Source organism: Tachypleus tridentatus, chromosome 7, assembly GCF_004210375.1.
Source record: "Tachypleus tridentatus isolate NWPU-2018 chromosome 7, ASM421037v1, whole genome shotgun sequence".
Lineage (NCBI taxonomy): Eukaryota > Metazoa > Arthropoda > Merostomata > Xiphosura > Limulidae > Tachypleus > Tachypleus tridentatus.
The window spans coordinates 72,388,576-72,398,226 of NC_134831.1; the positions used below are offsets into that span (position 1 = coordinate 72,388,576).

The following is a 9,651-nucleotide window of genomic DNA, read 5'->3' on the forward strand; positions in this document are numbered from 1 at the left end:
GAAGTTTGTCTTGGTAGTGGAATGATAGACTTGAAAGAAGGAAATTTCTATGATATGTAATTTAGTTCATGCCTTGTTTATCACTAAAAGTGAAGCTTCAGTGCTTTATGTGTTTCTCAGATAATAAAAAATGAGTAACGACACTACAAGACTGTCAGGATATCCAAAATTCTCTATTTCCGTGGTGACTAAAGCTCCACCGACTGCAGCACCCATTGAAGACAATAGTATTCCATTAGAGGTATCAATTGTTTTAGCTTTGCTGTTTTTTGTTGCCTTTACAGCCAATGTATTTGTTATTGCTACATTTTTTTCGAGCTTCAGTTTGCGAAGAGTGGTTTTTAATATGCTTCTTCTGAACTTGGCGCTCGCCTGCCTCGTGGAATGCGTGTGTAACATGTTGCTAGCTTTGTATTACATTACAAGAAGCTATTGGACTCTAGGGGCGACAATGTGTTCTGTAAATGCATTTTTCATCCAACTGGCCACTCTGGAGCTTACATTTGGAATCACTATAATGTCGGTCCAGCGATGGGCTGCAATATGGAGGCCCTTGGAATTCAAACGTTTGTTAACAGTACGGAAACAAATTGTTGCTATGGTGATGCTGTGGCTGGCGGGTATTTGGATCGGGCTGCCTTTTCTAATCGGACGGATCGAAGTGCGCGTTTTTCCGGCACGATACTCGTGTAGTATGGGGGATAATAATTGGTTTAGTTACGGCCTCGTACTTACTGTCTTCTGTTATTCTCTTCCAGTCACAGTAAACCTCCTCTGTGTCGCATACCTAGGAATGAGAAGACTGAAAGAACATCAAGGAAAAAAGAACAAGCGACAGGAGCTCACGTATACGGAGCTCTTCTTCCAAGAAACGTTTCTGTGGGGAGAATGGGCCAGTGCTAAGTTGTTAGTTATAATCGTTATTGCCTACCTAGTGCTCGAGGTTCCATACATCGCAATAAAGCAAATAAGTCAGATGTGTCAATGCTACAACAGCACAAAAACACCCCCGCCGTATTTGAACATGACTGGTCTAGTGGAAGAACCAGCAGTTGGTGTGGACACTGGTTTCACTTGGTTACGGTTCCTCTTTCCCGTCGTGTATCCCTTTGTTATTTTTTGGCAACGCAAGGACTTCAGACGCAAGTTTCTGTCTCTGTTTTATTGTTGCCACAACAATTCCATAGGAGACATGTCTCCCAGGCCTTCTATTCACAAGAAACGGAAAACAAGTAAGGATATCACCAAGAACCCAAATAAGGTTAAAGACACAAAGGCGGCTCTCATTACTCCCGTACTATTTGCTACGTCGGAAGGATTGCATTTGCGGCTATACGACCCTTCCTCTAATATCAAAGAAAAGCATATGAAATCTGTCTTAAACGGTTCTATACCAACAAACTGGACTTTAGAGCCTCAATTTATTAACTTTTTTTGTGATGTTGAGGATGACGTCATGAGGGACTACTGGGGTGATGAGGACATGGAAGACGCCACAGAAGATGAAATTGATTCTACCACCCCTTCTCCAGCTCCAACACGTCGAGATTCCATCATCGACTTCAATACACCTAAAGAAAATACGGTACACAATAACAGTTCTGAAAAAATAGAGCAAGAGACTACAGATAATACGCCAGAGAGCGTAGAAAGACCGAGTCCATGGGATACCGACAAGAGTATTTCCACTTTATCTGACAAAGTAGACGGCACTTTTGTTGTGAACAAATCCCACAATTCAACTATGATACTGACAAAACCAAAGAAAACCAGAAGAAACGTACGCTTCGCCGATACCATAACTATATTCAGACCTTTAACACCAAAATTTAAAACATTTGTGAAGGAACCTAATGCTTCTACATTATCTAAAGCTCTTTCCTCAAAAATTCCTCGATGGGTGAGGACGAAAACCTCCAACAAGACTTCCTTAAATCAAACAAAAAATCCGACTAAAAGAAAAAAAATTGCTTTCTTTCAACACGAAAACAACCAAAAAGGCTAAAAACATGGAAAAGATTAAAAAGACAAATTCATCGAACCGAAAATACCAACCCACGCGAAAAGTTAAAGTCTCTTCTGTGGGTGCTGTGAATGGAACACAACGGAAGCTTAGGCCATCTCAACAGCTTTGGAAGTAAAGAAGTTAAAAGGACAAACGGAAAATTGTTACAATGCCTTCTAAAGCATGAAATGATTACGAAACAATTAACAACTAGACAAAGAAATTACACTAGATTATAAGCATAAGAAATACGGTTTTGCAAGCTCACTTAGGCCTTATCCACATTTTTCTTGTTTCTGAAGAAAATCGGTAATAAGAGAAAACAATGATATTGCATACTATTGAATGTGACACCCAAAAGTTTCAGGAAAGCTCAGTAATTCATTTGAAGTAACGATAGAACCCATTTCATGTTGCTCGAACTCTCGATTTGCTTATCAAAGTACAAATGTCGTGACGCTGGAATTGTGCAAGTGATTCAGAGACGGTGCTAAACCTAAAATAGTATAAATTACGAAACGACTACTTAGTAAATCTTATATGTAATTAATAAAACGAAATTTGTTATATTAAAAAAGGTTACAACAGATTTATCCTCACGAACTTGATGCCACACACTTAGCAATATGTTCGCATCTTTAACAACCCAAAAAGTAAAAATGTTGGGAAACTGAAATACTAGAGGACAACAGTTGGCGGTAAAGCAGCACCTAAAATAAGTTATGTTAGAAAATCAGTCAAATGTAACGTCACAGACGATATGTTGAAGAAAAAAAACCTTTTCTTAAAGTCTAAAGATGGCTGAAAAATTGAAGGATTTAATAACAAACAGTACTTTAATTGTGCACGTGACGTTTTCGACCATCTTTTCAACTTATTTGGTGACCATATGTTCAAGAACATTTTGAACTGTATAAAAACGCATACATTTCCAAGTTTCTGTTTAAAAGCCGACATTAAAAAAAATCCGCTCGATTTAAAAAACCGTTTTAGGAACAAGTGTTTGCTCTCTTACAGCAGGAGGTATTTTACTAGCCTAATCCATTTTCATTAAAAATGTATTTTGTTTTTTGCTGTAACCTATTTCATTTTCTGCTAAAGTGACGTATTATAAAGGTCGACAAATTGTCTTCACTAGCGAATAGTTACCGTTTAGCCTTTGTTTCAGCTGAACGACCAGATATCTCTGAGATCCTTCGTAATACAACTAACAATTGGATTACATAAGTTATTGTCTACTAATGGGTCAGTGGTAAGCTTCTGAACTTACAAATCTCAAATCCGGGTTTCGATTCCTCGCGAGTGGCAAAGCGCAGATTGTTCGTTGTGTAGTTTTGTGCTAAGAAACAAAACTCCAACAACTACAGATGACTATTGCGTGGTTGTTATTAACATCACCAATGAAGTACAACATTCAAACTGTACATAGTTTACCATCAGTACCAGTTATAACCTTAATGGCACACCGAACCTGTTTGTGATAGCAAAATAAGTTTTAAATCTGTTACGAGTTCAGTATGAAACGATCTGTTTTGGTGAATATTAATAAATGTGTGACAGTTAAAAAATGACCTTGACTTTATTGTGCCAGAGAAGGGAGTTGTTGTAAGTAAATTTATATATAATATAACTTACTAAAAAAGAAAGTTCATAAGATAGATATCTTAAACAGGGTTCGGTAATCCTTTAAAGAAACAGAACCATTGTTCTGCTTTTGTCTAAAGAAAAAATATTTCTAGAGTCGTGAATGAATATCAATATATTAAGTGTTAAAATATGATAAACTTACTTCAACAATAAATGGAGAAATAAAGACAAATACACAGGGAATGGACTGTATTTCACGATAATAATATTCAATTATTTACTTTTATTCTTCTCAGCAAAACGAACAGTTTAACTTAGTGGCCAGATATAAAAATTTGTTTTTAAACTTGTCATTACGTTTAATGGAAGTTCTGCTGTTGACGTTTTCCGTGTAGCTTTCGTTTTTATTCAGGATTCGTGTCTTATTATTTTGCTGTCAAACTATACCACTGAATCCACTAGTTTCGATAGCTTCTCTGGAAATGTTTCCATAATAAGCGCCTCCTAAGTGATTATGCAGTGTAATGAGGCTACATCATACTCCATACTGTTTTGGAAATAGAAAAGTGAGGAAACTTTTGTGTGCACGACTCACGTCTGTTGTCCCATTGGAGTACCGGTATGGCCAGGTGAGTTAAAGTGTTCGACTCGTAATCTGAGGGTCGCGGGTTCGAATCCACGTCGCGCCAAACGTGCTCGCCCTTTCAACCGTGGAGGCGTTATAATGTGACGGTCAATCTTACTATTCGTTCGTAAAAGAGTAGCCTAAGACTTTGCGATAGATGGTGATGACTAGATGCCTTCTCTCTAATCTTACACTGCTAAATTAGGGACGGCTAGCATAGATAGGCCCTCGAGTAACTTTGGGCGAAATTAAAAGAAAACCATTGGAGTAAATTACTGTATTTCCGTTAATCTGTTTTGTTTCTATACAATGTCTTCTCCCAACGTCTCCCAAGTTTTTCCTTTGAGTGGCAATAATTCATTTAACTCTTCTTGAGATATTTGAAGGTCAATAGATCTACCAAGAAGACCAACGGGTGGGATGACATCCCTATTGCATGAGTGGTCTTGAAGCAATAAAACAACAACAACAAACTCCTGTTGAACTTCTGTCCCTGACCTGCCGTTTGGTTATCTTTGTTACCACGTTTACAGTTTCGTCTCTTACTGTCTAGATGATGACACGTCTCGAATTTTTAAAACAATATCATTTTTTACATATCATTAAAAAGAAGCTCCGCTTTTTCAATAAAATATTCTTTCAAACATTCCCCATCTGTGAATGGTTTTCATGATCTTATGATTTCTTCTAGCAGTAACAGTATTGTTAGATGACATTTTCAATAAAATATTCTTTCAAACATTCCCCATCTGTGAATGGTTTTCATGATCTTATGATTTCTTCTAGCAGTAACAGTATTGTTAGATGACATTTTTCAATAAAATATTCTTTCAAACATTCCCCATCTGTGAATGGTTTTCATGATCTTATGATTTCTTCTAGCAGTAACAGTATTGTTAGATGACATTTTTCAATAAAATATTCTTTCAAACATTCCCCATCTGTGAATGGTTTTCATGATCTTATGATTTCTTCTAGCAGTAACAGTATTGTTAGATGACATTTTTCAATAAAATATTCTTTCAAACATTCCCCATCTGTGAATGGTTTTCATGATCTTATGATTTCTTCTAGCAGTAACAGTATTGTTAGATGACATTTTTCAATAAAATATTCTTTCAAACATTCCCCATCTGTGAATGGTTTCATGATCTTATGATTTCTTCTAGCAGTAACAGTATTGTTAGATGACATTTTTCAATAAAATATTCTTTCAAACATTCCCCATCTGTGAATGGTTTTCATGATCTTATGATTTCTTCTAGCAGTAACAGTATTGTTAGATGACATTTTTCAATAAAATATTCTTTCAAACATTCCCCATCTGTGAATGGTTTTCATGATCTTATGATTTCTTCTAGCAGTAACAGTATTGTTAGATGACATTTTCAATAAAATATTCTTTCAAACATTCCCCATCTGTGAATGGTTTTCATGATCTTATGATTTCTTCTAGCAGTAACAGTATTGTTAGATGACATTTTTCAATAAAATATTCTTTCAAACATTCCCCATCTGTGAATGGTTTTCATGATCTTATGATTTCTTCTAGCAGTAACAGTATTGTTAGATGACATTTTCAATAAAATATTCTTTCAAACATTCCCCATCTGTGAATGGTTTTCATGATCTTATGATTTCTTCTAGCAGTAACAGTATTGTTAGATGACATTTTTCAATAAAATATTCTTTCAAACATTCCCCATCTGTGAATGGTTTTCATGATCTTATGATTTCTTCTAGCAGTAACAGTATTGTTAGATGACATTTTTCAATAAAATATTCTTTCAAACATTCCCCATCTGTGAATGGTTTTCATGATCTTATGATTTCTTCTAGCAGTAACAGTATTGTTAGATGACATTTTTCAATAAAATATTCTTTCAAACATTCCCCATCTGTGAATGGTTTTCATGATCTTATGATTTCTTCTAGCAGTAACAGTATTGTTAGATGACATTTTTCAATAAAATATTCTTTCAAACATTCCCCATCTGTGAATGGTTTTCATGATCTTATGATTTCTTCTAGCAGTAACAGTATTGTTAGATGACATTTTTCAATAAAATATTCTTTCAAACATTCCCCATCTGTGAATGGTTTTCATGATCTTATGATTTCTTCTAGCAGTAACAGTATTGTTAGATGACATTTTTCCACTTAGTAAAAGAACACTTTGTTTGGTCTGTTGTATAACGTAGATTTGCAATCGTTTTTCCTTTCATCTCCAGGTAGATCATTTTCAGTACTCTCTTCATATTTTTAAAGGTCTTTTTTCTGTTTGATTTCTTGTTTTTAAGACATTTATTATTGCGAATTAGGCCGATCAGGAGTCCGGTTAAACAGACTTGAGTTCATTCATTTTGAAATCATCAATGTTCGTCTTTTATCTTTTTCGAAGTCATTTTGACGTTTGTAAATTTTAAATTTATTTGGAGTTGCCTTAGCTCTGATTTTACACTTTTTTTTTTCTAACCCTAACCTTCAGCCTAACATTAAAATAAAGTTTCAACCGTCTAATAAAGCCTCGGGGCATTCGCTTATATTTCTAATTTTTTGGTGGTTGCTGTGTTATCAATAAGAATTTTGGAATTCGAATATAACATGTAAACGGATGTGAGCTGCAACAGTATTCTATTAAAAAATATGAACATTAAAATAAATAAAACAAATCTGATATTATCATTCTATATATGTGGTTTTTATTATTTTTTATTCTAGTAAATGAGAATGTAGGCTATTTATTTATTTCGCGGGGGGGAGGATATTTATGAAAACTTGAAGCTGCATGCACCTAGCCACCACCCGGGTTGCCGAACCCTGTACATTTAAAGTACATTTACAGTGTAAATACTGGTAAAGTATAATGTAACAAGCTAAGATTTAAATATAGATTAACATTGAATTATAAGTAATTCTATCCTTAAGTATATTGAAACATTGGCAATCAAAGTAAAGTCATAAATAATGGTCATATGGATAGCTGGTCAAATAGAATATTTTTATCGTTGTACATTTGTAGATAGAGAAACATGAGAAAAATGTTAATATTTTTTTAATGTTGTTTTGAAGTTTCACAGAGTAACGTAGAGGTTCTCACTTAAATCACAGCCTCCGATTTGTAAATATTGTAGACTTCTATGTGTTTATAGATTTGACAATGTGATGATGTATTAGGAGGTAAGTTTATGTAAATGATCATGAAATGTCAAAAAATATTCAAATCTAAAGTGATGTGATGCCAAACGATAACACTTTAGTTAACTGTCAGAATTAAGTCATTTGTGACTGATTTAAGTAGCTCGTAAAATATTATTTAAGGTTTCATGACTTCAAGGATAACATCTAATCAATCGACGTCCCAAGTCATACTTTTATTTTTTCTTATTTTGGTGCAGTTTTACTTTCCTTCGTAACAAACTAAGAATCAGATGAAGAGCATATTTATCTGACAGTCATAAATTTACTTATGAGATGACTGTTACCTTGACTTTAAAAGTCAAGTATTTTTCTTTTAAGATTGAACACAGTAATATTAAGATCTAATCAACTAATTTCTTCCGAGGAACCGAAAATTCAAAACGAATTATTTAAAAATTTGAGAATATAAATTGGGATGGTAGTGCAGAGGGTTAAGTACGCTATATTAAAACGATTTAGATTAGCTAAATTAGTAAGTAGAATGACAATCTCAGATGAGTTATAGTTACTTTGGGATAAAGCATCTAACTAGATTTCTACATTGTTTGACGTTTTGTAGGGAGAGTTAGGTCCCCGAAAACTGACCCTTCACAAAAGTGAAGACCATGTGACAGCCCTTTCAATGCAAAATAACCATAGAGAGACCGGGAATTTGGAATTTCCAAGACAAGGATATAACATTGGAAAACAAACTTATATAGATCAAAGTTGGGTGCCAGAGTTGTTAAGAAAGAGACTTCCAACAAGTCGTACCACAATCGTGGTGAGCAAAGTCTGATATTAGGTGAAAACCCACGAACATAAAAAAGTCAGTAGCAAAAATCGTTTATGTGCCCCAGGCGATAGCATACTATATAATCATGAAGGATCTCCTTTTGGAAAAGCGACACCAGTCATGTGTACTCAAATTGTTTCCACGGCATATATTTCCAATTTTAAGCAACTAGAAAAGGAATAAGTCATGCATGTTATTCCAAATAAGGATATATCGATAAAGTTATCTAATTTATCACTTATGGATTTCTCTGAGATTCGACTGCTGAGAAAATCCTGGTCATCGCACCCCTGATGAAGTATGAAAAGCGCACAATGTAGAGTGGTGTGCTTTGGACTTGACAACCTTAAAACATGGTTGTCAGATAGAGTGCGACCGGATGTAGCGGCATAAACTGTCACGATGTGGTGAATTTTGAAAATCATTTTACTATAACGTAATTAAACATTTTATAAGTACTAAAATAAAATAACCAATTAAAATTTATATTGTAATTGTAGAGTCCATGAGTTATTAAACAAACGTTTTAAAGTTTGTTGTTCGCAACAGGTAAGTGTGTTTCCAACAAATGACAACGTGACTAACATTTTAACAAATTAAACTGAACGAGTGAGACGCAAGGCAGTTCAGGCAACAACGGTTGAGACTGATTTGATCTATATTCATGTATATATTAGTTTATTCTAATCTAAAATTAAGCCGAAATAAAAATAAATTAAATAATAATAAACAAAAAACACTGCACTAATTAAAAACCTAGAGTACGTTTTATATCGCACGTTATACGTGTAGGTTGTACCCTGGGATCTTTTTTATTAGTGCAGCGTTTTTTGTTTATTATTATTTGATTTGTTTTTGTTTCGACTTGTTTTTAGGTTATAATAGACTAATATAATTAATCAGATGTTTGGATTTGCTGTTTTTAACGCAGTTCTTCCTTTTGATTTTGTCTACTTAGCTTTTTCAGTATTAATTTTCTCTAATATATATATACATGTAAAAAAAGAAAACGTGACAGAATCAAAGTTATCTAGGTGTCGCTACGTGTTGTTTGAAAAAGGTTTGGCACCTCATCATATTTCCTTTAATATGATGTGTTGGTTAAATATTTCAAAAAATTCAACCTTTTGTTATGCACCATATTTTTCACCATAGATATAGGAATTACAAGTTAAAGACTTTTGGTACAACACAGAGTATTGTAGATATAGTTGCGTGTATACACACAATAATTATATTTAAAAAAAATACTTTATAAAAACAAAGAGAAAAATATAAATAATTGATTAAAGAACATGAAATAAAAATTATAATAATGAGATAATAAATACGAAGAAATAAATGCAATTAGTGAAACCGTTAAAATTGTAAACAGAACCAGAACGAAGGAAGTTAAACAGCTAACTGGTGATATCGTAATTTCAAAGAGAAACCTTTATAAAAACGATTCATTAAAAA

The 9,651-nt window shown here is 34.0% G+C and overlaps 1 protein-coding gene across 1 annotated transcript; it reads left to right on the forward strand.

The window, feature by feature from the left end:
- LOC143255957 (uncharacterized) lies at positions 1 to 9,651 on the forward strand. The gene is made up of 2 exons (XM_076512445.1): positions 1 to 241; positions 7,978 to 9,651. The coding sequence occupies exons 1-2, from the start codon at positions 131 to 133 to the stop codon at positions 8,194 to 8,196; spliced, it is 330 nt and encodes a 109-aa protein (XP_076368560.1). The 5' UTR covers positions 1 to 130; the 3' UTR covers positions 8,197 to 9,651.

What these genes read in the sequence shown, in the direction of transcription:
- LOC143255957 (XM_076512445.1), top strand. Translation starts at nt 131, where the DNA reads ATGAGTAACGACACTACAAGACTGTCAGGATATCCAAAATTCTCTATT. An exon ending in ACAATAGTATTCCATTAGAG is followed by an intron (nt 242 to 7,977) that starts GTATCAATTGTT and finishes GACGTTTTGTAG; the next exon opens with GGAGAGTTAGGTCCCCGAAA.